The 25,826-nt window shown below is 59.0% G+C and overlaps 2 protein-coding genes across 17 annotated transcripts in view; both read left to right on the top strand.

Moving 5' to 3' along the window:
* Positions 1-16,114, top strand: part of CCDC187 (coiled-coil domain containing 187) — a 53,157-nt gene extending 37,043 nt beyond the window's left edge. For 8 of the 16 annotated variants that reach the window (XM_054520920.2, XM_054520927.2, XM_054520925.2 and 5 more), the window contains 11 exons: positions 634-721; positions 2,815-2,991; positions 4,233-4,384; positions 6,704-6,849; positions 7,519-7,604; positions 7,895-7,964; positions 10,048-10,184; positions 10,566-10,678; positions 11,154-11,230; positions 11,754-12,122; positions 12,660-16,114. In XM_054520920.2, coding sequence (XP_054376895.2) covers positions 634-721; positions 2,815-2,991; positions 4,233-4,384; positions 6,704-6,849; positions 7,519-7,604; positions 7,895-7,964; positions 10,048-10,184; positions 10,566-10,678; positions 11,154-11,230; positions 11,754-12,122; positions 12,660-14,077 — 2,833 coding nt within the window. In that variant the 3' untranslated portion in view covers positions 14,078-16,114. Of the gene's footprint in view, positions 1-633; positions 722-2,814; positions 2,992-4,232; positions 4,385-6,703; positions 6,850-7,518; positions 7,605-7,894; positions 8,200-10,047; positions 10,185-10,565; positions 10,679-11,153; positions 11,231-11,753; positions 12,123-12,659 lie in introns of those variants that run through there. The other 8 variants (XM_054520926.2, XM_054520919.2, XM_054520914.2 and 5 more) reach the window with 5 other exon arrangements.
* Positions 16,115-20,227: 4,113 nt separating this feature from the next.
* Positions 20,228-25,826, top strand: part of QSOX2 (quiescin sulfhydryl oxidase 2) — a 39,669-nt gene continuing 34,070 nt past the window's right edge. Inside the window, exon 1 of the mRNA XM_009245029.4 lies at positions 20,228-20,594. Coding sequence (XP_009243304.2) covers positions 20,267-20,594 — 328 coding nt within the window. The 5' untranslated portion in view covers positions 20,228-20,266. The remainder of the gene's footprint in view (positions 20,595-25,826) is intronic.

Here is a 25,826-nt window from a genome sequence, read left to right as displayed (position 1 = left end):
CCGTTGCCTAACCGTTATAACACACAGGGCGCACCGGCGTAGAGACAGGGCTGTAACTGCCTTCGCTTGTCCCGGATCTCCGGGCCTCTAGGTTGTCTCCAACGTTTTGCCATTATTAATGAAGATAGATCATTTCCTTAAGGTAAAACCTTAGAAGTGAATGACCGGGTCAGTGAGAATGCATTTGGAAGCCACATTGGTCTCGGGAAAGGTGATTCCAGTTAACATCCTCACCCGGTGTCTGAGCGGGCCAGGCTGAGCGTGTTTATTCCATGATGGGTGGGGGGGGGGGTGGTGGATGTGGATGACCCCCACCTCCCTCCCCAGAGGACCCACTGGCCTGGGCTGGGTCTTCAGGGTGGCAGGGGTGGCTCTCGGCCAGGCTTTATCTCTTTAGACCCAAAAATCAAAAGTGGCTGTGAGGGGTGGAAGAGTGACAGCTGGGGTTGGGGCCATCTGGCTACCCCAAGGCTGCCGAGCCTGTCCACGCACGGCTGCGTCCTCCCTGGTGCCCACACCTTGGGAGGGCATTCCAGGTTGATGTGGCCGACCAGGGCTGGCTGTGTCTGTGACTTTCTATATCTACTTGCACGGGCTGTCAAGATTGGCGGTGATGTTGCCACCTCCCCCCAGGTGCCTGGACAGCAAGAGGGACAGAGCTGTGCTGGCCGCGCTGGTGGAGAAGCAGCAGCAAGCCCTCAGCAGATTCGAGAAGGAGCAGGTGGGGCCAGCACAGGCCTGGTGGGTCGGGGTGGGTGGCTCACAGAGGCAGTCCTGTCATTTTCTTGCCTGGAATCTGAACATTCCCCAGCACCAGAGCTAAAGAATTCCCAAGCCCTTGCCACCCTCCAGGGCCATACAGGACCCTGCAGTATAGAAGGAGCGTCCACGGCCCAAGGGGGCATCACGGCCAGGGTGGAGCGTGGCCCTGTGGCCCTGGCTCCAGGCCAGGCTCAGCCTTTTGCTGGATGTCACCTCAAGCAAGTGGCTCTGTCTCTTGGAGCCTCGGTTTCCTCCTTGGAACTGGAGAATAATTGTGGTCTCTGTAAGCAGGGGGTTGGGAGAGTTTAGCGCAGCCAGCACTTACCAGGGGGGACGTGTGCCATGTACGACCTCAGAGGACTTTCCCGGCTGCCCCGAGCCCAGTTCCCTCATCTGAAAAATGAGAAGACTGATGTGCGCATGCATGGGGGCTGGGAGGGTGGCGCAGGTGAATCCCCAGCCGCGCTTGGCAGGGAGGGGTCTCCATCCATGGCTGCTCCTGCCTTCCTGCCATTGTTGTCACCAGGGCCTGGAAGAAGCAGACACCCAGGGAGAGTCGGTGCTGGGGGCACATGTGGAGGGGGGAAAAGCTGCCAGAGTCAGGGCTTTGCCTGAGGCAGAGAGCGAGGCTGAGGGGCAAGCCTGAGAGCCAGGACGAGGACCCTTGCCAGCCCCCACCCAGGTCACAGGCTCAAGGGCCCCACACAGGTCACGGCTGCTGTGCCCACATCCTCGCTTTAGTGCCCCCATGCTGTGGGGCAGGGGCTGGCGCTGACACCCTTGGTACAGATAAAGGAACCCCGGCTGGGCGAGGCGGTTCACACCTGTAATTCCAGCACTTTGGGAGGCCAAGATGGGAGGATCGCTTGAGCCCAGGAACGTGAGACAGGCCTGGACAACATAGCAAGACCCCGTCTCTACAAAAAATAAATCTGCCACTATAGGTGGCCAACGCCTGTAGTCCCAGCTATTTGGTGGACTGAGGTGGGAGGATTGCTTGAGCTCGGGAGGTCGAGGCTGCAGTGAGCTGAGATTGCACCACTGCACTCCAGCCTGGGCAATAGAGACCTTGTTTCAAAAAAAAAAAAAAAAAGCTGAGCTGTGGTGGGGGACTTACTTCGCCCAGGACCCTCTGCTGGGAAATGGGATCAGTGCAGAATCTTATATTGACTGGAAAGCCCCGGGATCCCCACCCCTGCCCTGGATGCCCTGTACATACTGCGACCTGGGGTGTCAGGCGTGGGGCATTCCAGGCAAGGGAGCTGGGGGCAGAGACCCAGGCTGCAGACCCACGCATGGGCCCTCTCGGATATGGAGAAACAGGAAAAGGCAGGTACCACAGAGAACAATGCAAGCCGGGGAAACAGAAGGGGCTTAGAAGAGGTCTGCTTGTCACACAGCAACGATGGGGCCTGGCAGAACAGGCCCTGCCCAGGGAGCCCAGGCGGGAGGAGCTGGAGCTGGCCGGGGTCAGGGACTCCCAGCCATAGCCAGGCTGCATGTCGTAGACAGAGACGCCGTGGTGGAGGTGGGGTCTGGGACCCCCCCCAGTGGGGCCATGGACCAGACACCCACTCGGCAGAGCCTCAGTTTCCCGTCTCACCAGTGAAGCTGCTGTCTCCCAGGGCGAGTGTGCAACGGTCCGGGCCTGGGCTCCGTGCAAGGTGGTTCCGAGGGTGCGTCCACCAGGGACGCTGTGGGGAACAGAGAGAATAGTCGTAAAGGAGTGACGGGGTGGGGGCACTGCTTGGAGCCTGGAGAGAGGGACGGCGAGGCCCAGCCAGCCTGTGCCAGCCCTGCATGGGCCCCAGGGAATGAGTACCTGCCTCCCTCCTGCCGCCTGCAGCTACCTCCTCCACCAAGCCCAGGGAAGCCCAAGGCCATGGGGGTATCCTGCCTGACAGGAGGGGCGGGCAAAGGCCAATTGGAGGGAAAGGGAGGCCTCCCAGTGCGAGGGCCAAGGCGTCCCCCCAGACACCCCTTCCCTTTTGTTGGCCTTTTCCCCTGCTGGCTCCGGGGTTATGCTGGCATCTGCTTCTTTGGCCTGCTCAGAGGGAAATCCAATACCTGAGACACACGCAGCTGTTCAGGCACCGAGACAGGAAGCTGCTTCTGCAGCGTCAGAGGGACGTCATCTCCATGCCAGGGCCTGCGGACACCCTCCCCATCCCGGGGCCCACAGACGATGTCCCAGTGCCTGAGCTGCAGGCCCGGGCCAAGCTGCAGCAGGTGGGTGCTCTCGCCTGGGCTGGGACTCAGCTGCAGAAATGTTGTCCCCTGGCCGCTTCCTGTGATCGTGCAAGTCCCTTGTAAAAATGCCTGTGGGCCGGGCGTGGTGGCTCACGCCTATAATCCCAGCACTTTGGGAGGCCGAGGCGGGTGGATCACGAGGTCAGGAGATCGAGACCATCCTGGCTAATACGGTGAAACCCCGTCTCTACTAAAAATGCAAAAAATTAGCCGGGCAAGGTGGCGGGCGCCCGTAGTCCCAGCTACTCGGGAGGCTGAGGCAGGAGAATGGCATGAACCCCAGGGGGGCGGAGACTGCAGTGAGCCGAGATTGTGCCACTGCACTCCAGCCTGGGCGACAGGGAGACTCTGTCTCAAAAAAAAAAATGCCTGTGGCCCCAGGCAGACTTGCTGGGGGGTGGGGTGGGTGGGGCAGATGGAGGGAGGGAGGGGCCACTGCTGGGGGGCTGAGGACGCTTCCTGGATGGGGTGGTCCTGGCCAGGCCCTAGAGCAGAGCCAGACTTCAGGTGGGGACAGCAGTGGATGGGGTGGGGAGGATAAGCAGGACTGGGGATCTCATGGGACCCAGGCAGGAAGAAGAGTGTGGCTGGGAGCTCCTTGGGGAGGCCAGCCCCTCGGGGACCCCAAGCAGCAGCTGCATAGTTGGAGGGAGGCTCCTGGCCCCCATGTCCACCAGCAGACGGAGTGAGGAAGCTGTGTGGACAAGGGGTGGGGGTCTGTCCCCAGGCAAGCCGTGTGCCTTCCCCACCTGCACGTCTCCTCTGTAAGGCAGGGACGGCCGCGGGTTCACCTGGAGGGCGGGGATGAGGACTGAATGATCTGAGCTCTCTGAAGCACCTGTGCGTCTCCTCTGTAAGGCAGGGACGGCAGCGGGTTCACCTGGAGGGCGGGGATGAGGACTGAATGATCTGAGCTCTCTGAAGCTGCAGGAGAGGGGACACCAGCAACCTGATTCCAGAGCTGGGCATGGGGGTCTCTGGCCAGCCTTGGGCAAAAACTCCTCATTCTGGGCCTCCCATCCATACCTCTCAGTGGAGGTGCAGGACCCCTGCTCAAATGAGAGGTCCTGTCTCAGCCTGGCACCCAGTGGGGAGCAAGCAGCCCCGGCACTGCACCAGCCCTGCCACAGCCACAGCCACGTGAAGCCCGGCACCAGCTTTTCTGAGGAGGAAATGGGCAGAGGCGGCCATGCCAGGCTCTCCTGCACCATTTCTCACAGGGTTCCAGCCCCAAAGTCAAGGCCACCTGGGAAGGAGGCTCAGAGACAAGCCAGCAGCCAGAGGCCTCCCTGTGTCCCCTGACCCCACGCAGGCCCAGCAGCCCCACCAGCCATCGTCCCCGGAGCAGCCCTGCAAGCTCGAAGGCCACGCGGTCAGTTGGTTGGTCTTACGGGGTTGGGGGTCGGGGTCCGGACCCTGATGTTCCTTTCCTGCCCCGGGCGGCCGGCGCTCACTCAGCCCCATCCCCACCTCTGCCTAGGAGGATGGAAGGGGGTGGGCATTGAGGGCACTGAGCGGGGGGGCCTGCTGGCCCAGTGGGTCTGGGCAGAAGCCGGAGCTGCCCGGGACCCATGGGAGGAGCCCCAGGAGCTGGCTGCACCTTCCCGGCTCTGCGGCGGCCGGAGTATGGCCACGGGGAGGGTCCCCTCTCAGTCTGTTTCCTCACCTGGGAAATAGGGACGGGGTACTCTCCCCCCCACAGCTACTGCAGGACGCGCAGTGGGGCATAGCCAGTGGATGGGCCTGGCTCAGGGGCCAGGGGTGGCACGTGTAGCCCTGGGAACCCACTCCCAGGGTGGCTGGGGGCTGTTCTGCCTGCTGGTGGCAGCTCAGCCTTCTCTGAGGCCTGGCCATGTGGCCGTTGGCTTTGGTTTGCAACAAAAGCGCCTCATTAAAGGGCACCAGGGCTCTGCCTGGACTGTCCCCATGGGGCAGGGGAGGGGGTGTGATGACCAGGGTCACCTGCCCGAGAGCCTGGCCGCTGCCCGAGAGCCTTGCCATGGGAGGAGCAGCTGTGTTTCCCATCAAGAGCCTCCGGGCTTCCTCATGCTAGGAACAGCTCTTCTTTCCGGGCTCAAAATGGCCCTGGAGGGCCAAGGAGGCCTTCTCTCCTTTGAGCTCAGGCCCCCGGGGCCGGCAGCCCTCAAGACTCTCATCACAGAACCCCTTGAAGCAGCAAGCGGGGGGCAGCGCAGACCCAGGGGAGCAGCCTTTGGAGGCCCCTGTCTGCCTGGGGGAGCGTCCTGTGGCTCTTTCCCAGCCCAGAGGGGCCTCTGCAGTGAGGGGAGTTGCTGACCACTTAGGCTCAGCCATTGGCTCTGTGGCTTCTCCTGAAGCTTTCAAATAAACTTAGGCACAGACTGATCTGTCATTCACATTGCTACCAATTGCCAGTCCCAGGAATCTCTGAAGAGGCTTCCAGGCCAAATACCGCCCCTTGGTCCCCAGGGTTTGCTTATAGGGCTGGAGGGGAGGGGCCGGTACACGTATGGTTGCAGACCTGGACCCCGGCATGGGGGTCAGCCCACCCTTCTGGCGGAGCGGTACACCCTATGCTCGGCTTGTCACACCAGCGATGTGTAGCCCTGTCCACAGCTAGAAAATAGAGAAAAGTGAGGTATTCACAGAGAAAACTTTGGCTCCCTGGGACCCCACCCATGAGAAGCTCGCCTGTGGTGTTTTGCTGGGGGTCCTGCCACACAGGAGCAGGTGCGCTTCCCTCCTTCATTGGTCGTGCGAGAGAAGCTCAGCTGCGAGCTGGGCGCCTTGGGGTCGGGGTGTGTCTGTGAGCTCCCAGGGGAGTGAGGGAGAAGCTGGACAGAGCAGATGGAGCTGCTGCGGGGTCCTGGCCTGAGACGCCGCGTGCCGAGGAGGGTGTAGGGGAGGAGAATGAATCCTTTAGGACATGGGAGTTCCTGTTCCCATTTTTATTCAGCCTCTTCTGTTTCTGGGGCGGCTGTGAGAGCACAGGGCCTTGGTCTGCTTTGCGGGCTGAGTGCTGGGCCCTGGGGGCACTGCCCTGTCTCCCTCCAGAGCCTGAGTGGGGCACACACTGGTGTCAAGGTGCCCTCCCAGTCCTGCCCCAGCGAGAGTGCGGGCTGCAGCCCCTCAGCCGCGTCTACCTTGGGATACAGGGTTTCCAGGCCCTTAGGGCCACCCTCCTCTGAACTTTCTGCTCACCCCTGACCATTTGTAAATCCGGGGGGAAATGCTCAGGGGCACCCTTGGGTGGGGGCAACAAGCTGTGCCCAGATGTGGCAGGTGCCCAGGGGAGAAAGGGAGGCAGACGACGTGTCGCCGGGCAGGCACCTGAGACAGCAGGAGTTTCCTTGCCACCCCAGCAGTGTGACCCAGGCAGAGTCAGATGGGGAGTGCCTGGAGGTCAGTGCAGGCCTGGGGTGGCACCGTGCTTCTCGGGGGCCCAGCATGTGCACCTGGGAGGGACAGTCCATCTCCAGGCAGAAGTCTCAAGGGGCCACACGCTGGGGAGACACAGGCCTCTCCCACCCACCTTGCCTGGGTGAGGGGGTCACAGTCCCGTCTTCTGCTTGGCCACCGACCACAGCCACCCCTGGATGTGACATGAGGTTGTTCCCAGGGAGAGGGTGCTGGTGGAGGTTGTGGCCAGGGCTGGACACCTGGGAAGGGGCAGCCGGGCGGGCGGTCACCTCCACTCTGCATGGCCGTGCAGCCCTCCCGCTGAGCAGCAGGATGTGATGCCGCTCCAGACAACCTCCGATGCAGATGGTCACCAGCATCCTCTGAGGCCAGCGTGGGGCGAGGACACACACGACCCCCGGGGCCCGCTGGTGAAGAGTGGCAGCCACGTCAGCCAAGGTAATGAGCAGCTGCGGCGACTGCCCAGGGTCAGACGGACGCTCATTCAGTGGGCCCTGGGCAGTGTGTGGTGGCATTAGGCCCAGGGTTAGGCAGGCCTGTGTTCTGGCCTGCTGTGCCCCCCCGTGACCGGGCCACCCCGGCCTCCCCGTGTCTGCGTCTCAGCGCAGCAGAGCACACAGTGGGTTTGCCAGCAGGTGGGCCACCCCGTGCACAGGCAGCCAGCATTCCCAAGATACAGAGCAAGGGGTGTGCCGGCCAGGAAACCACTCAGACAGGTTCTGTCTGGGAAGGGCTCCTCATGGGGTGGCTGCTCAGAGCCCCTGGGCCACGTGCAGGCCTCAGACTGTTGCCAGGCAGGTCCCAGAAACACAGGCCCACAGAGAGCCCCTGGCCAGGGCAGAAGGAGGATTCGGCAGGGCCTACCCTGTGCTTGTCTCAGAGGCTGCCTTTCCCAGGCTGGGGCTGAGCAGACCCTCAGGCCTCCAGGCAGCGGACAAGCAGGGCAGAGAGCTGGATGTGCCCCTAGGCCGTCCCTGTCTCCCTCGAGGTTAGCTTGTCCCCCCCTCGCCCCCACCCGGCAGCTCCATTCTGCCCCTGCCTCCTTCCTTCTCTTCCCTGTCTCAGTCTGTGGTTGCCGCTGGTGACTCCTGGGACTGTGTCTTTCAGAGCCTGGGGAGCAGCCTCGGGCCCCTCTGCTGGGCCTGCAGCATGTGAGCCCCCCGGATGGACAGCGGCTGGGCCCAGCCTTTCCCGTACGCACACTCCCTGGAAGCCCTTTCCCCAGCACCGCCTGTTTCAGGGACTGCCCCCTCTCTGTGACTTGATCTTCATCTTGGTTGGGGCCCCTTGGTTCCTGTGGCCGGTCCTTGGTTCCTGCAGTGGGTCCCTGTCTGTCCCCGCCTGTCCCCATCTGTCCCTGTCCGCCCCCGTCTGTCCCCATCCACCCCAGTCTGTCCCCATCTGTCCCCATCCATCCTGGTCTATCCCTTGGTGCCCTCCCTGCAGGGCCCTGTGCCATGTCCACTCCTGTCTCACCCCCCAGGCCGAGGAGGCGGAAGGGCACCTCCCCACAGCTCAGCGCAGGTCACGGGAGGCAAAGGAGCAGCCCCCAGGTAAGCACCCTGGAAACAGCACATGGGCCTCCACAGGGCTGGACGCTTCCCCCACATCCGGCAGAGCCTGTCCGAGGCTGGAGCTCAGCCACTGGACAAGGACGGAAAGCAAAGAAGATGGGCCCTGGTGGCCCCCTACCCTGGCCTCGGACCCCTTCACTGCAAGAAGAGTGGCCGGCTCCATCTCCTATCGGAGGTGACGCAGCGGCTCTTCTGGAGAAATTAAAAGTCATAACTGGCTGGGGTTGTTTTAATCGCAACTTCGTTCATCTAGGGCGGATTTTTAAGCGTTTGGAAGCCAGCACTGCCTGAGCGTCTTCAGCTGACAGAGGTTTTTGCACCGATAACATTTTTCTCTTTCCGAACCTTACACTTGGCTGGGGGCCTCCCCGAGAGCCAAGTCCCCAATTTGCAGGTGGGGCGGGAGCGGATGCACTCACAGTGTCAGGGAGCCCTGGTGGTGGATCTGATAGCCGCCGGCTGAAGAGTGGGGGGTTGTGTGCCCTGCGATGCCACCTCGGAGCTCCCTGGGTGCTGAATTCAGAAGGCCCCCACCCAGTGTCCATCCTCGGAAGCAGGGAGACTATGCCACCCAAGGGTCTGCCAGACTCGGGGGGTCCCTGCAGTTGGGGCCAGGGAGAGCAAACCTCAGGACAGACAGGTTGAGATGGGAAGAGATTAGAAGCACTTGTGGGGCTGCCCAGGAGAGCGTGGCTGGTGGGGCTCCCTGGAGAGGCCAGTGGCACTGGGAGGCAAAGTGAATACAGAGCGCTTTCCCTCTGCGTCCTGTGTCACCCCCGGGCCTGCACTGTTCAGGCTTCTGCGGCCACCGTGAAGCTTGCTTAGCCTGAAGCCTCCCTCGCCGCATGGCCACATGTACCAGCTGTCACCATTCGGGGGGCCAGCCAGGGGCCTGTACCCACCATGGGTCCTCGTTGCCTCTGGAGGTGGACTCGCTCGTTATGCCCACGCTGCAGAGGAGGAGCCTGAGGCCTGACTTATGTTCTCACGTGGTCTAGGGTTCACCCTGAGTCTGCCTGACTGCGGTGCCGGCCGCTCTCTGATCAAAAGACTGCGCTTGCAGGGGCTCCCTGGGTGACGCCCCACTGTGGTCACTGGGGTCGCCCAGGGCCATGGACAAGAGGGCAGGTGTTCCCATTGATGGAGCTTCCCCCTCCTTGGGCTTTAGCCAAACAGCTCTGGTTCCCTTAGCCAGGTGGCCTTGGCCCTCAGAGTCCCCTGACCCCACAGAACGAAAGTCTAGGCAGATGGAGGTGCGATGTGGGGGGGGCCTGGTGCTCCTGGGGAGGGCTCTGTGGTGGCCCCACCCGCCCCTTTGTCCCCCTTTGCGATCCCCTGGCAGTGCACTGGTGACCTTGCTGTGTCCGAGGCCTGCCCCCCACCGGCCCTCTGCGCCACCCCTGCCTCGCACCAGTGTCTGTTGGATGGCACCGAGGGGGAAGAACAAACTCTGGCAAAGGGTTTCCCCCAAGGGAGGGAAAGAGGCCTCTAAATTATTATTATTATTATTATTATTATTATTATTATTATTTTGAGACAAAGTCTCACGCTCTCCCAGGCTGGAGTGCAGTAGCGTGATCTTGGCTCACTGCGACCTCCACCTCCCGGGTTCAAGCAATTCTTTTGCCTCAGCCTCCTGAGTAGCTGGGATTATAGGCATCCACCACCACGCCCACCTAATTTTTGTATTTTTAGTAGAGATGGGGCTTCACTACATTGGCCAGGCTGGTCTCAAACTCCTGACCTTGTGATCCACCCACCTCGGCCTCCCAAAGTGCTGGGATTATAGGCGTGAGCCATCGCGCCCGGCCGGCTTCTGAATTCTAAACGAATTTTCTCTAAACTTTTGGCTGGGACTTCAATCACTAACTGTCCAATAACAGGATCATTTTAGGAGCAAACTACCATGTACGTTTCCGCCCTCATACTAACCAAGCACTGCAGAAAAGTGTACACCACTGTGAATTTTAAAATTTGTTTCATGTGGCTTCGGAATTCCTGGGAGCTGCTCCTGCTCCCTGCATCTGTCCCCACCAGTGCTGACAGTCCCTTTGCCCTCCAGGAGACCCTCAGACCAAGCCCGGCCCTTCCTTAGTGGGGAAGCCCCGGGCTCCGACAGACAGCCATGTGGGGAGCTTCGGGGAACGCAGCCGACGCTCCTGGGGCAGAGAAGGTCCTTGTGGCCCACAGGAAGCCAGCGTGAGTCGGGTGTGGCCGTGCACTTCCTGTGGGCTGTGTGGGGCCTGGCCTTGCTGTGTGGCCCTGAGGGGTCTCCTGGTCCGTCCCATGAGTGCCCCGGGGCCCTTCCCCCCAGATGCCTTCAGTTCTGAGGTTTGCCCGTTCTCTGGGTCTCACCTTAAGACTCAAGACCTGGGCAGAAAAACAGACTTTTTTCCCATGATGGCAGGGCCCAATGGGAGGAGGGGAATCTGGCGAGTGGGGGTCTCCACGGCCTTCTTTTGGGTGGTATTTGTTCCTTAACTGTGGTCACTGGAAGCACAGGGGCTCCATGCAGCTACGGGAGGTGGACAGAGACAGCGGCCACACCCCAACAGTGTCATTTCTGCAACGTGTCTCCAGCAGGTGGCTGAGGACAGCATGAATGAAGAGGGCTCAGAATTGGGGCTGGATTTTGCTGAGAACCCCGTGGAGGAGTCCCAGGAAACTGAGAGCTGGCGATCGGGGGAGCAGAGGTGTGGGGCTGAGCTCCCTGGAGCAGGGGTGGAGCCTGAGGCATGGAGATGGGTTCAGCCAGCACTCCCTGTCCCCCTGCTATAGGGACCCTCACTCTCTCCTGGCACACCTGTGCTGCCAGGGCACAGCTCTGCACCCACCCTGAGCCCTCCTGGGTCTGACCCACTTTGGGAAATAAAAATGTCACCCATGAATCAGCCCAAGGTCAGCAGAGGGGCTTCAAACCCCCTGGGAGTGGCAGCCCCACCCCTCTCTGCCACCTGATCCAGTGGGACTGAGACTGGATGCCCCCAAAGACAAGCCCTCGGGGAGCCCTTGCCCTCAGGGTCACTCAGGTGGTGGCAGAGGACTGGCTGGGATGTTTTTTGAGTGTGGGCTGTAGACTGAGCCAGGTGGGGTCGCCGACAGTGGGCCCTGGGGAAGAGGCCAGGAGGACCAGGATCCCCACAGGGTTCTCCACGAATGTGCTTGCAGGACGGAGGCCTGTCGGCAGGAGGTCCCCGGCGTCTCCTCCACCTGGCTGGAAGCTGCCCAGGCCGCTGCCTCCCCAGGTAATGCCCCAGATCCCAGCCCCTCCCTCAGCCATCGAGTCCCCACTAAGGGTCCCCCAAGGCCATTTCTACGTCAGAGCCAGCTTCTCCCCACAATACGCAGCCCCTGCCTTCCCCACTGCCTAGCTGGGGGGCTCTGCCCACGCACCTCCCCATCACAGGGTTGCCGGGGGAGGTGAGTGACGGTCAGGGATCCTCTGTCTGGATCCACCCACATCCCTAATGAAAATAAAACAAGGCAGAGCCAACCAGTCAGTCCTTGAACCACAGCTGCGGTGCTATGAGGCCGGGTGCCCGAGGCTCGGCAAGGTCCCTGGGCATGACTCATTGCGTGTGGGTGGGGGTAGGCGTGGTGAACCCCTGGGTTGGAATCACAAGGGTCGAACACGCTGGCACCCTCGACGCTTTTCCTGCCTCTGTTCAGGGTGTTTCTCTGTTCTGACCTCCTGGCTTTGGGGGTCGTGGGATATGCATGGGGTCCAGGGTGCAGAGGGTGACCACTGTTGATTGTCCCCTCTCTCAGCAGCTCCTGTGGTCCCTGAGGAGGCGGCGCCCCCGATCCTGCACCAGGGCAGTCCCCTTCTCCCCACCACCTCCTCCTGCAGTCCAGGCTCTGAGTCTGCTTCTGGAACCTGCTGGGGGCCTTCGGAAGAAGCCACGGTGTCATCCCACACCTCCCCAGCAGGCTCTGTGAGCAGCCTGTCATGTCCCTCTCTCTGGGAGTTCCAGAAAGCAGCGGCTACCCTGATCCAGCTTTCTGGGAGCTCCAGCTCTCTTCCCGGCTTGGAAGCTGAAGACTCCCCATACGAAGGTTTTAGCTGGCCTGGAGAGCTCTCTGCCCGACACTCCTCGGAGGAAGCTGGCCTGCCTTTGTCCTGGCGGCCAAACCAGGGTGAGCCTCGGCCTGGCAGTGCTCCTGGGGGTGGAGGACGGGTGACCTGGCAGAGGCCCCAGGGCCGCGGGACCGGCCCCCTGCGTGGCTCCTCCTTGGACAAGGCCGTGGCAGAAGGTTCAGTGCCAGAGCAAAGCCCAAAGGCAGGCTGGCTACTGCCTTTCCCAGACATCCCCTCTCCAAGGTCAGGGTCAGAGCTGTCAGAGGCCTCCAGCAAAGTTTGGGAGGAGGACAGCGAGGAGGATCTGCCAGAACCCTGTACCGGGGCCGAGCCAGCCTCGGGGAGCTCCCTGCCTGCAGGTGGCTCATTGGGCCTTGGAAGCCGCGTGGAGCCCCAGGTGGCTCCTCCCTCCCCACAGCCCGGGGAGGGGCGGGAAGCTTCTGGGACCAGCGAGAGCCTGAAGGGGGTGTCAGACAGAGGAGAAGCCCTCCAGGCACCCCCTGAGGCCGCCGGTGTGGTGTTCCCGCCCCAAATCTCTTCTGCCGGTGACTCGGACTCACTGCTGGTCTTTCCTTCGGGGACCTCTTCGAGTGAAGGGGCAGATTTCAGCAAAGGAGGAGAGACTTCTGGCTACCAGGAGGGAACCCGGGATGCTGACCTGCGTCCGTCCACCAAGAGCAAACTCCCGCACCTCATGCCAGAGCCTGAGACCCCGGTGACCCTGCAGGCTCCTCCCGGGGACCCGGGCAGGCTGGCACCCCCAGTAGCTGAAAGCCAGGCGCCTGGGCCTGGTGGGAATGGGGCCCCCACCGTCCTGGAGGAAGCCTGTCCTCCACTTGCCAGTGACGTCTTGACTGAGATCCTGTCTCCCGTGGACGAGTTGCTGTCCTACGGCAGTGCTGACCTCCCGTCCTCCATCCACAGGGAGGCCCCCCTACCCCCACCTCCTCCCACTCCCCAAGCACAGAGTGATGGCGAAGACACCAACCCATGCTCAGATGCCTTCCCTTCCCCGCCCTCGGGGCCCCTCGGGGAGGACACCGCCATCACCACCCAGGATTTGTCCTCCTTGTCTGAGGATAGTCTGCCGGAGGAACTGTTTCCTGGGCCCCAGGGGTCCGCGGGAACCCAGGAGTCAGGGCTCTGCCCAGGGGTGCCTGGACCAGGTGGAAGCCTTCAGGACCAGTTGGGTAGATGCAGTTCTGCAGCAGGGAATGAGACCGGAGGCAGCCAGTGGCCTGAACCTGTCAGCTGGCCAGGGCACCCGTCATGTGAGGGGTCAGGCAGTGCCCCTGGAGGGCTCCCAGGGCCATCAGTGCAGCCCCCAGCTCCATCCAGAGTGGACTCTGTGGCCAGGGAAGGTCTGTCAGGGCTGTTGGCAGCTGGTGATGCAGACATCATGATTGGCAGTCCATCGGAGGACCGGGCTCCTGTTTTGGGCACAGGGTTCTGGGCTGATGTCGCCTTTGAGGAGGTCTTGGGCAGTCGGGGAGAGCCCTGGGAAGGAGCACAGAGCTCTGGGTGTGCAGAGAGCCAGGGAGGGGCGGGGCAGCTCTTAGTGGGTCTGGATGAGCTCCTAGACACTGCTTCATCTGCGGCAGGGTCCCTGGGCAGCCGAGCCTGCTTGGCCAAGACCCCCACCAGGGGCCAAGACCCCAAAGAAATGCTGGGTAAAAGCAGGAAGGCAGCCACACCTCCATGTCCCTGGCTGGCAGCCCCGGCAGCCTCTCCCCCAGGCCAAGTGCCCTTGGCCGCCAGTGGAAAGTCTGGGTCCCTTGAGCATGCCGGTGAGGACGTCGAGGGAGGCCTGAGCTGCCAGCTAGAGGACCCACCCAGGCCCGAGGGCTCACTGGGCAGAAAGCCACTCCTGGAGACAGACTCAGGCCGCTGTACCCATCTCCCAGGTGTGGAGAGAGACCAGGCAGTGGACTTGGCCTCCAGGCGGCTCACCAGGAGGGTCCTGCGCGACTCCTTAGCAGCTGTCTCCACACGGGCCCCCAGGTGCAGCCCCTAGGGAGTGTTTTCTGGAACTACAGAGATGCACAGGCGTCCACGATGTCATTGTGAGCTGTGTGTGGCACACACATGCACACGTGGGAGTAAGAACCTAGAGGCCTGGACTTACCCAGGGTGGACCGGCCAGGCGGCCAGCTGTGCGGGACGGTCCCCTGGACCTTCCCAGGGTGGGCCGGGTGGGCGGCCGGCTCTGCGGGACGGTCACCTGAAGCCGGGCCCGGACTGCACACCTGCTTCTTCGCATCAAAGCCACGAAGAGGCATCCAAGAAAAGGCGTTGCAGCCCAGAGGCAAGAACAGTCGGAGTTGCCAAGAGCAGGAACCAGGACGGGGCAGAGCAGCGCCTATGCCAGGAACGGGGTCATGGGGATCGGCAAAGGCCAAGAGAGGAAGAGAGAACATTTGGGGGAAAGAAGAGCTGGGGTGGGCCCGGCTGGTGCTGACTCACACCCCTGAACCCTGCTTAGAAGTCAGGGGCATCTGCCTGCTTTGACTTTGGAGGCTCCCCCCCAACACCCAAACTGCCGGCACATGACGTGCAGCTGGGTGGACTGGGCATGGGTGTCTCACACCTAAGCTGCACAGACCAGAGGAAGCCGTAGCTCAAGGGCCCAAGGTCATTTCCCCACAGCCCGCACAGCCAGGGGCTTGTCCTTTGGGGGTCAGTGGCCCAAGGTCTCTTCTGGAACGTGCTCAGGACTTGCTGTGCCTGGAAGGTCAGGGCAGCCGATTTCTCCTGGTGCCATGGGCTTTTCTTTGCTTCCAGAGGATTCGCTGGGACCCCTGTAATTTCTCTGGGACCCTTTTGAATTTGAGGGTCTCTTCTTGAATGGGGAGTTGATGAGCAGCGTGTTGGCCTTAGGGACATCTGTGTCCCTGCACTGATCCCTCCAGGATGTGGCTTCTCCTGTCCAGGGCCTCAGGCCTCCTCCACTTTAAGAGAGGAGCACACTCCAGACTTTATGCATGCAGTCTGGTGGGCGGCATCACAAAGCTGGCCTGGCAAAGCCCTAAGATGCCAGGTCACAGGACACACGGAGCTGCCAGGGCCCTCTACCCCATAGCTCTGGTGAGAGACCCCAGGCCCCTTAGAACCTCTTTGGGCCCCCTGCCGTGAGGCAAGAGCCCCTCTCCAGACACCCCTTGCCGGGCAGCAGCTGGACCCAGCCTGCCTTCTCCAGCCCCGGGGCGGCTGCTCAGCCCCAGGTGCCGTTAACAATGGCCGGCCTGTGTCAGGGTCCCCATTCACCGTGTGCACAGGAAGCCCAGCTCGGGCCACGCATCTGATTTTGGGCCGGCTCCTGCCCAGCCCGCCTGAGAATGCAGAGGTTTGGATCCAGTGGGGAATGTGTTCCTGCTCCGTGCTCTCAATTTCAGAACAAACTTTGAGCTGAGCTACAGCTTTCTCATTGATCCCCTTCTAGTCCTCTGAACACATTAGTCTGTGATTTTTTATTTTTTTCCATTTATTGCTGACCCTTTTGGATTTATGAGGCTGTGTGAGAGGAATTACGTATTTCACACACACGCATCTGGCATGACGATAAATCTCCCCCACCGAAGCCCCGCAGATTTGCAGCGAATCTGATGGCTCCCCAGCTCGCCGCCACATGGTTGGTGCTGACGTGCGGTGCGATGCGGTGGCAGCTGCAGTCACAGCTGGAACCAGAGTGACTTTCCCTGGGAGCCCAGAAGGTGCCTCGCGTCGCTGGCAGGTGGCAGGGTGCCCTTGAAGGGGGCTGGTCGTGAGGAACGAAGGAAAACCTGGGCCAGGGCTTCCAAGGACAGCGGCCCTGGAGGGGGCTGGAGCCATCAGGTTACTCTGACTGCCGGAGAAAAAGCCGCTCCACCAGAGGTGTAAACACATTTAATCTCCCAACACGATGTATACAGAGTGGAGGGCTTTGGCATTCAGATATATTGACCGGGCGAGATGGTAATCCAAGGTTCCTCCCCTTCAAGGTCTCCTGCTGTACTTGCCTGGGCTCTGATCTGTCGTCACCGCTTGGGCCAATAAATCTTGATACCAGCCTCCAGAGAAGTCATTATCTTTCATAGAAAATGATTATTTCTCAGTTAAACCCTACATTTAATTTTCCCGTGATCTGTCTCTTTCAGCTTCCCTGCTTAACGGTTCCCTCCCGCATAAAATGCCCATGAATGTGTCCGCAGTGCTCCGAGTCCCAAATCATCAGAGAAACTTTACGAGTCCCTTTGATTCCCTGCCCTGCGTGGCCATCATGGCCACCCTCATAAAACACACATGAAGGCCGGGGGCCCTTTATGAAAGGTGGCGGCCACACACACTCTTGGGAAGCACAGCCTCCCTGCACCCAGGGGGCTGGGAGAGCTCACTCACTGCCCAGGAGGAGCAGGGTCCCTGCGGGTCATTTTCTCTGTACCCAGGGTCAAGCCTGGCCCGTTCATGCCCAGCAAAGCTCAGGCAGCTTTGGGGTCCTGGAAGAGTGTTGGCAGGTCCCACAGCCATCCCATGGCGCCTTGTCCCCTCATGGGAGCATCAGAGCTGGGAGCGGAGGATGGGATCACACACACCCCCTGACCCTGGCCCTGGCCCTGCCCCGGGGCTCCCAGCCGCCCTACCCCTGCCCGCCACTCACCATGTTCATCAGGCTGCAGCTGATACAGCACTGGCCACACTGGTGCTGGGAGCCAGCTCGGGCTCTGAGGCTGCCTGGGCCCTGCTCCACCTCTCCCTAGGGGTCTGGCAGGGAGCCCCTGCCCCCAGAGGTGCCTCCGTGTCCACAGTCCCTGGAGGGTGGCCACCCACCTCCTCATGGTATCCTAGTGAGGACATGGAGAATTGTTCCCTCAGGCACTGTCCCTGGCACATCGCCAGTGCTCAGGGGCTGGCACAGGTGTGCAGAATTTTTCCTCAGAAGTTTTCCCAAAATGGGTGGTGGTCGTAAGCAGCTGAGCCCTCCATGCCAAACTCCTGCTAAAGGGGGGAGACGTGGACGGCAGGGCCAGTCCTGGAGCCGGGGCCATTGAAATCCATCGGGCCTCATCTCTGCTCTCCTCATGTGGAAAGGGAGGCGGCTCAGAGCTGGGGTTCTGCCTTTGTCTCCAACGCAAGCATCGGAGTGGGCCCTCCTGGGTTCTGGGAGGCACGTGGGCCTGAGACCCTCCTCTCTGTCACATACATGCCATGTGCCCTTCACCTCACACAGTAGTCAGCCCTCTGAGCCTCAGTTTCTCCCTCTGTAAAACAGGAATATCAATACCTGTTCCACGATGGGCAGGCCTGGGCAAACCTGCCCCAAAGATGGAGGAGGCTGAGAGGCGGAAGAAAGAGGCTGACAAGTCCAGTTTCTCAGGAAGAAACATTTAGTAGGGACTTACAAATGGAAGCCACATCCGTGTCTCTGGAGGCACAGACAGACGGGATCCCGCCATCACCCCCAGGCCCAGGGCTTATCTGCCATAGGGGAGGCTGGTTTAGAAGCCACTTGCAGAAACCTGAAGCAGATAGCATCAGGGCTTTGTGCCCTAAGGGTGGGATTTACGGCAAGTACCTGCTCTACACAGGGAACAACAGATCAACTGGAAATCTTGGAGGCCTTCCCGGAATCAGGCTCATCAGGATCCAACACAGCAGATTAGGTCCAAGATGCTGCTGCCTCAGCCTGCACAGTGCCTTATCTCATCAGGTCTAAGATGTGATCTCCCTACATTTTGATCTCTTTGAAGCCAGAGCTATCTCTGTCAGGGCACCTGAAAATGGCCGCTGGCCGCGTGTGTTCTTGTTCCGTGGCACGCACGCTAACCGCGCCTGCGGTCACCTGGCCTTTGCCACAGCGACGTGCGATGCCTCTCCTGCAGGTCGGGGAGGGGGGCAGATTTCACGCAGGCTTTGGGCAGGATCTGGCTCAGCACAGACAGCGCTTACCTAGACTCCGAGATTCAATCCCAATCCCTTCCCCTCCCCCGCCCTGCCTTGGATAGGAGAAACTCTGGTTGTTTTGGGGTGTGGCCTCTAAGTGCTGGGCTGAGCTTGGTCCCAGGGGTGGCTCCGTTTCACCGAGCAGGTTTGGGGTGAAGTGTTGCCCCGATGTTCCGAATGTGCCCTTCCAGTTGGGCTCATGACGTCCTCTGTCTCAGCCAGATCAGGCTCCTTTCCTCCACTCCTTGTTCCCCTGCCACCTCGCTGCTGCTCCTTCTGGAGGCCTGGGGCTCGGCGTGTGGCCCTCCCCTCTGTCCCACAGCCTCCCCAGGGGACCTCAAGCAGCCTCAAGCTCTGAGCTCCAGACTCGACTCCCACTTCTAAACCCTGACCTGATACCTCCCTTAGAGGTTGAAAAGGCTGCTCAGATGTAACAGGTCCAAAGCAAACTCATGGCATCCTCCCCAGCATAGCTCTCCCATCTCGCCGCTGCAGGATTTAGTCTCAGCCGTAAGCAACCCCATTCCTCCGGTTGCTTTGGCCCAAACTCTGCGAATGTGACACCCTCTGCCTCCACCTAGGCTCGGCAGACCCCTCCACCAGCACTGCCTCTCACCCCTCCCCCAGAGTCCCTCTAGCTTGTGGAAGGAGGCGGCGGCCCCTCCCAGGTCCCCTGCTTCCCCTCCTGCCTCTCCTACTCTGCAACTAGAAGGGCAGAGCTGCATCCTTGCACCCATCCTCCTGTGGTCACCCCCACATTCAGCGTCAAAGTCCGAGTCTGAGGCCCAGGTTGTGAGAGCTCGGGCTCTCAGCTTTTCTTCCCTCCCACGCTTCCCCCAGCTTGCTCCGCTCCCACAAGGTCCGGCTCCTTGCTCTTCCTCCAGCATGCTCAGCACCCTTGTGCCCCAGGGCCTTTGCATGTGTGCCTCCTCCCTCACCTCCTTCTCCATTCGGGTCACCTTCTCAAAGACCTCCCCACCCTCCTGTGTACGGCAGCCCTGCTGGCACCTGCCTCCATGTCCGGCTTCATTGCTTTTCATAGCATGCGTTGGCTGCTTTACGTGTTGGTTTGTTTTGGGTCTGCCCAAATGCAGGCCAGGGGCACTGGGGGCTCGGTTTTGTTCTCGCTTTGTCTCCAGGGCTTGGCACAGAGCAGAAGCCAGGAAACGTGAGTGATGGAAGGAAACGTGAACGGAGGACGCAGGACGTGAGGAAAAGGGAGCAGATGCCTTGGCCAGGGGCCCTCTGGGGAGAATCCTCTGATCTGGGGTTAACCGTTGTTAGCAGCAAAACCTTTTAAACAAAATCTTACACAGAACCCCACAATACAGTTATCTATTTATTTTGAGACAAGGTCTCGCTCTGTCATCCAGGCTGGAGTGCAGTGGCAGAGTCACGGCTCACTGCAGCCTTGAGCTCCCAGGCTCAAGCCATCCTCCACCTTAGCCCCTCAAGTAGCTGGGACCACAGGTGTGCACCACCATGTCTGGCTTTTTTCTTTTTTTTAAGAGATGGGCTCTCGCTATGTTGCCCAGGCTCGCCCATTCCCTTGTTTTGTTTTGGTCACACAGTTCAGAGAAAATCTTGACATGTGTAAAAATTAGGAATAGGAACAAAAAAAAAATCAGGTGTCCTGTTCAATGAAGCAAAAAAGTCATATGATTTCATTTCCAAACAGTGAAGCTGCATTAGACTGGAACACCCTAAAAGGTAGCACACAACACATCTGACTTTGAGTGGATGTTTTGCTGCATTTTCTAAGCGTTCAAATATCATATTAAAAAGTCGAGGCTGGCTTGCAGACCCTCTGAAGCCCCAGGTGGGGTTGCCAAGTAAAAGAACCCCGGAATAGTTTTTTACGTCTAAGAATGTCTTGTTAAATTTGTATTTCAGGCATGGCACAGACCTAGGCTGAAAAACCAACTCACTGTTTGTCTGAAATTCACGTTGAACCTGGCGTCTTGGACTTCCATTTGCTAAACGTGGCCACCTGGCCCGGTTCAGGGAAGGGGTTTAGGGAACGCTTGGCGGGGCGGGGCGGGGCCTGGGCGGAGCCTGCCACGCCTGGGCGGGGAGATGGCGTCATCAGACCCTTGGGGGCGGGGCTGCCACGCATGGGCGCGGGCGGGGCCATACCGGCGGGGGCGGGGAGAGAGGGCGGGGTCAGATTGCGGGGGCGGGGCGGAACAGAGCTGGGCGCGCGGGGGCGGGGCCGGGGCCGGGCGCGCCGGCGCACGTGACGGTGGTTGCCAGGGTGAAAGTTCAGCGCGCTGGCGGCACTTCCAATATGGCGGCGGCCGGGGCGGAGGTGGCGCGCAGCCCGGGAATCGGAGCGGGACCTGCGCTGAGAGCCCGGCGCTCGCCCCCGCCGCGGGCCGCACGGCTGCCGCGGCTGCTAGTGCTGCTAGCGGCGGCGGCGGTGGGGCAGGGCGCGGGCGGTGCGGCGCGGCTGTACCGCGCGGGCGAGGACGCCGTGTGGGTGCTGGACAGCGGCAGCGTGCGCGGGGCCACCGCCAACAGCTCGGCCGCGTGGCTCGTGCAGTTCTACTCGTCGTGGTGTGGCCACTGCATCGGCTACGCGCCCACCTGGCGGGCCCTGGCCGGGGATGTGCGAGGTGAGGCGCGCCCCCGCGCGGGGACCCCCGACCCCTGGACCGCGGCCTTCCGGGACCCCTTGCGACCGCCCCAGAAGGCGGGTCCCGGGGCCCCTCCCCCGTTTTTCTTTCCTTACCGCAGAGCCAGCCCCTGCCCCACAGAGGCACCCGACTCGGACCAACCCTGGCCTTTCCAGGGGCAGGGGACTAAGCCAGCTGCTCCCCGTGTCTCCCCCAGTTAATCCCCGTTAGATCCTGACGAGTTGGGCTGTCCCAAGTCAAAATGAAACCATTCTCCCGCAGTCCTCACCGCACACTTGGGGATAGGGAAGCCCTCCCGTATCCCAGCTCTCAAAATACCTATGTTTTGAGCCCCAAGAACTTCAGTGACCTTCCAGGCCTCCTACCCTAGCTGTTTCCTGGCGTCCACACACCCCATCCCCAGTGCCCAGAATTCCTGTTCTCTGAGGATCCCTCATTCCTATTCCACACTCGTAGCCACCCCATTCCCTTTAAACCTTCATCATTAACTTTCTGGTTCGGATAGCTGGCCATATAGTGGGTGCTCAAAGTGAACCCACAACTTAGAAATCCAAATACTCTGGAGACTTCTCTATAATACCCCAAAACAACCTATAAAGCAATTTTTTTTAACTCTATAAAGCATTTCATTGGTGGGCTCCTTGATCACAGATGCACAGCCTTTGAGAAATCTTTCACCAAACTGCTGGTAGTGTTCCGCACTTTATTGTTTAGTGCTTTCATCTGGTCGCACGTTGTTAACCAGTCACTCGCGTGCTCTACAGGTCAGAGTTGGCGTGGGAGGGGGCATTCACAACACCCTTCCCTTAAAATGGTATTTAAATCACTGAAGTAGGAGGTCCTCCCGACCCAGTGAGGTTTGGCAGGACTTCCTGTGTTGTGCTAACCTCAAATTACATGTTTCAGTGGGCAAGATCTGTAACAAATTGCTCCTCTTTCTTCCTGCACCTTTGTTTTTATGTCTTACACCCAATCCTGCTGTATTTTTCTCATCGCCAAACAGATTTGTAAAGAAACTTTTTTTTTCAAGTCTAAGTAGGGCTTTTGTATGTCATTGTAAATGGTTATCTTTAAAATGCATTCTCCTCTTAGAGAGCTGGGGCCTTTTGATTCTGATGGATTCCTCCTCTTTGATCTCATGTTTTCTTATGTCCCTGCTGACCTGAGTCAGAACTGAGGTCAGAGACTGGAAGAGATGGACAGAAAAACTGTTCAGTGGGGTTTTTAGACACTGCTTTTAGGAAAACAAACAAGTAATTCAATCATGTAGGGAACTCTTCAGTTCTTGTGTGTTATTCAGTGGCAGAAACAGATATGTTCATTAAAATGCAGGTGGCCCTGGCAGGACTTGGTCACTTTTTTTGTGGGTTTTGGTTTTGATTTTTTTTTTTTCAGTTGAGTCGCTGAAGTCTAAAGATTGTACCAGATTCAAATATTGCAAATTCTGTAACTGAAGCAGCAAATAGGCAGCCTTGAGAACTGTCCCTGGAGCTCACAAGGAAGGCCACTCCTGAGAGCCACATAGTAAAATCCATACCCAGTGGTGTGATTAACTCAACTCAGTAAGCCTTACCTTTAGTGGGTCTGACTGTGTTCCCAGTCACGGCGGGAAGACCAGGCTTGGGCCTGAGACTGAGACTGGAGGAGGATATGGCTGAAAGTGAAAGACAGCGGTGGCCTGAGCAGGCAGCAGGGAGAGGGCTTCAGGGAGCCCAGGCAGAGGGTCTTGTTGGCTAAAAAGCCAAACTATAAAATATTGAAAGAGGTTTGTTCTGAGCCAATAAGTGTAGTGGCCATGGCCTGGGGAACAGTGTCAAGAGGTCCTAAGAAAGTGTGCTCTAGGCAGTCACGTTAATTTGATTTTATACATTTTAGGGAGACAGAAGTTATAGGCAGAGAGATGTAAATCAGTACATGTAAGGTATAGGAAGGGGTAGGTTTACAGATCATAGGTGGATTCTGATTGGCAATTGATTGAAAGAGTTAAGCTTTGTCTAAAGACTTGAAGTCAGCAAAGAGAAATGCTTGAGTTAAGCTAAAGGGGCTGTGGAGGCCAAGGTTAAGTAGATGAAGCCTCACAGGCAGCAGCCTTGGGGAGAATAGAGGATAAATGTCTCTTTTCAGACCTGAATGCTGTCAGACTCGTTAAATGTCTCCTAGATCCAGGAAAGACCTAGAAAGGGAGGGAGATTCTCTACAGATGCAAACTTCCCTCACAAAAGACAGCTTTGCAGGACCATTTCAAATATGTCAAGGAAATAAATGTATTTGGGGGTGAAATATTTTGATTTCCTGCAGGGTGTGCTGTCTGTCATGCGGTGCTGTACCCGAGTCAGGCTGGAGCTTGGTGTCGTTGCTGCTGAGGCTGTGCTATCTGTCTGTGACCTCTGTTTCATTCACGCTGGTCAGCTCTGCCTAAACTCCAAAGGGAGGTGGTATAACCAGGCGTGTCTGACCTCCCTTGCCGTCAGGGCTTGGAATTTCTTTCCTCAGGTTGCCCTGGGGTCTCCTTAGCCAAGAGGGGGTTCAGTTCAGTCAGTTAGGGGACTCAGGATTTTCTTTTTGGTTTACAGTCCTGAGAGCCAAGCTGTGCCCATGAGGCTTGTGGGAGGTGGAGGCCGGGTAGAAAGGGATGAAAAGCCCTCGGCACTGAGGAGTCCCCGGAGCTGTTCTAAGGCTGCGACTCTCAAAGTAGGGCCACTTGGGGACTTGTTAGAAATGCCTGCTTCTCAACAGCCCCAGCCCAGACCTGCCAGGTCAGAACTGTCTGCTTGGCGCCTGGCTCCCTGTCTGTCATCCCTGCATGGAGGTGTCCCACAGGGATAGGGCGCCCATTGCCCGTGGCAGTGCAGGGGTCTGGCTGCATGCAGTCATTCCCGTTGTCAACATTCTCATGTTTTCTTATGTCCCTGTTTACCTGACTCAGATCAGTCACCTATGGCCCTGATCAATCACCTGTGACTTAGGTCATCCTGCTGATCCCCTGGGGGCACACAGGCCATGGCCTGGGCCCCTACTTCTACCTAGAGTGTCCAGCCACCTTCTCCCACCAGTCCCCCTGGCCAGCACCCGCCACGCCCTGCGTTCTCCATGCCTGTGGCTGCTGGAGGGGATGGTTAGGTGCGGGCTCTGCTTCCCAGGAGCCTCCAGCTGGACGGAGCAGGACAGGCCAGGGCACCTTTGTTTTCCTCAGAAATTTGGATTGAACTTTAGCTCTTGACTGGCTTTTTCAAGGTTGGGAAAATAAATGTTTTTTCTTATAAGAAGGTGGCTTAAGAAACAAAAGGTGTACTGTTTGGTGTGACCAAGTGTCATTCTAGTGTTTGTGGAGATTTGGCTTAAGCCTGTCACTTCTAAGTACTTTGCAGAACAAAACCTTGTTGAGTTCCTGGAGATCTGTCTGGCAGTGATGGTTGCTGGGTTTGTGATGGAAGATGAGGCACCGGGGCCTGGGGCTACACTTTGGCCCGTCTGACCGGTGAGATCTCCGAAATGCCTCTGCAGTCTTGAGTGGACAAGAGGGTGCACCCTAAAGGCAAGGCCTGTGTCCCCGTGCGCCCTCTGTGGCCCTGGTGCCTGTTCCCTCCTATCTCCTTCACTTGGTCAGCCTGAGAAAACAGGGCAGGCCGCCACCCACAACAGGCTGAGTCCTCCCACACCTGCCCTCAGGAGGGCGGGAACGCTTATGTTGCAGGTGATAGCAAGTGAGGTTGCGTGGGACAGGCCGAGTCCTCCCACACCTGTCCTCAGGAGGGCGGGGGCGCTCATGTTGCAGGTGATAGCACATGAGGTTGCGTGGGATAGTCACGGTCACGCAGCTGAGTGACAGGCCGGGATGGGTGTCCAGGTGTGGGTGACCTGGAGCTATGGCAGTTCATTCCTTTGTCTTTGTAGAGGACAGGTGGGGGTTGGGAGCCGGACACATCCGACATCTCCTGAAGGAAGGGTAGGACACTCTGTGATTGCTGCCAGCTCCTCTGTCCCACTTGGTCTGGTTTCTTGTCTACTTGACTAGGCTGCAGGCTTCTTGGAGATGAATTAGAACTTGGTGTTCCCCACAGGCTCATTATCTGTTTACTGGAAAAAGAAACAATAAGGGCCAGAGGGAGGGGGACATGCAGGTGTCAGCGGGCATCTGGCGGGGCTGACGGCCCATGAGAGCCGCCAGGTGCTCACTGGACTCTGGAGGAGTGGAAGGAGGAAGAATTGGGCAGTGAAGGCCTCCTGTCTCCTTATGGGCCCAGAAATGGCTTAATGCAGCCCCGCTGTGGCGACCACATGAGTATTTTACAGAAAGGATGGTGCATCGGAGCAGCCGGGCTCCACACTGGCCTCCCCAGTGGCTGTGGTTGGTGCGTCTGAGACTACACCGAGAGACCCAGGCCACTTACTTGTTGTTGAAGTAAGATGGGATGGTTCACTAAGAGGGCCTTACGGCCACGTCCAGGGAGCCGTCTCCGCTGTGTCATGCCGGTCGTCGTGCCATGGAGTGACCCAGGTGACCCAGGTCGTAAGCACTGCTTGGGCTTCCCTGATGGAGGACGGGCTGAGGGACTGTCATTTCCTCCCAAGAGATAAACAGCATTGGAATTGCTGTCACCTCGGAGCACCCTTCGAGGCTGAAGAACGTGTAGTTTTGGTTTACCAGAATTGAGTTAAATGCTGGGGATCAAGAGTCCATGGGACCCAGCCCTGCCCTCAGTCCCCAGATGAGGCGACCGTAGCGTGTGCCCGGGTTTTCTCAGACCAGCCCTTGGCAACTTCTAGGTGATTTGTGTTAGGCTCTCTTGGTTGCTAGGTGGGTTTCATTTCTACCCAGGCCTGTTATTCCAAACTTGTGCCTTGAACTTCGAGCTTAGCTAAGAAGAGCTTTGCTCAGCCAAGAGGGGGCTCCACCCAGAGAGGGTCTTCTCCAGGGACTGGTCTGCGGAGTTCGAGACCCCAGCATGGCCCTGACTCAGGAAGGAGAGGCTGCAGTGGAGCTCTGTCCCTTAAACACAGCTCTCTAGTTGCATTTAAACTTGGGAGATTATTTTATCTTTACTGTAATCATTTTCTAGAACTAATTGATACTTGACTATACATTAGACTTCTGTAGGCTTTTTCATTAGAACGTGACAAGCAGCAAAGAGTTAATCTTGTTAGATTCAGTATTAGAGTTATTTGACAAGCACACTTGAAATAAATGTTAGTCTACTATATATAGAAGCT

The sequence above is a fragment of the Pongo abelii genome, chromosome 13 (assembly GCF_028885655.2).
Source record: "Pongo abelii isolate AG06213 chromosome 13, NHGRI_mPonAbe1-v2.0_pri, whole genome shotgun sequence".
Taxonomy (NCBI): domain Eukaryota; kingdom Metazoa; phylum Chordata; class Mammalia; order Primates; family Hominidae; genus Pongo; species Pongo abelii.
This window is presented reverse-complemented; position numbering and strand designations above follow the sequence as displayed.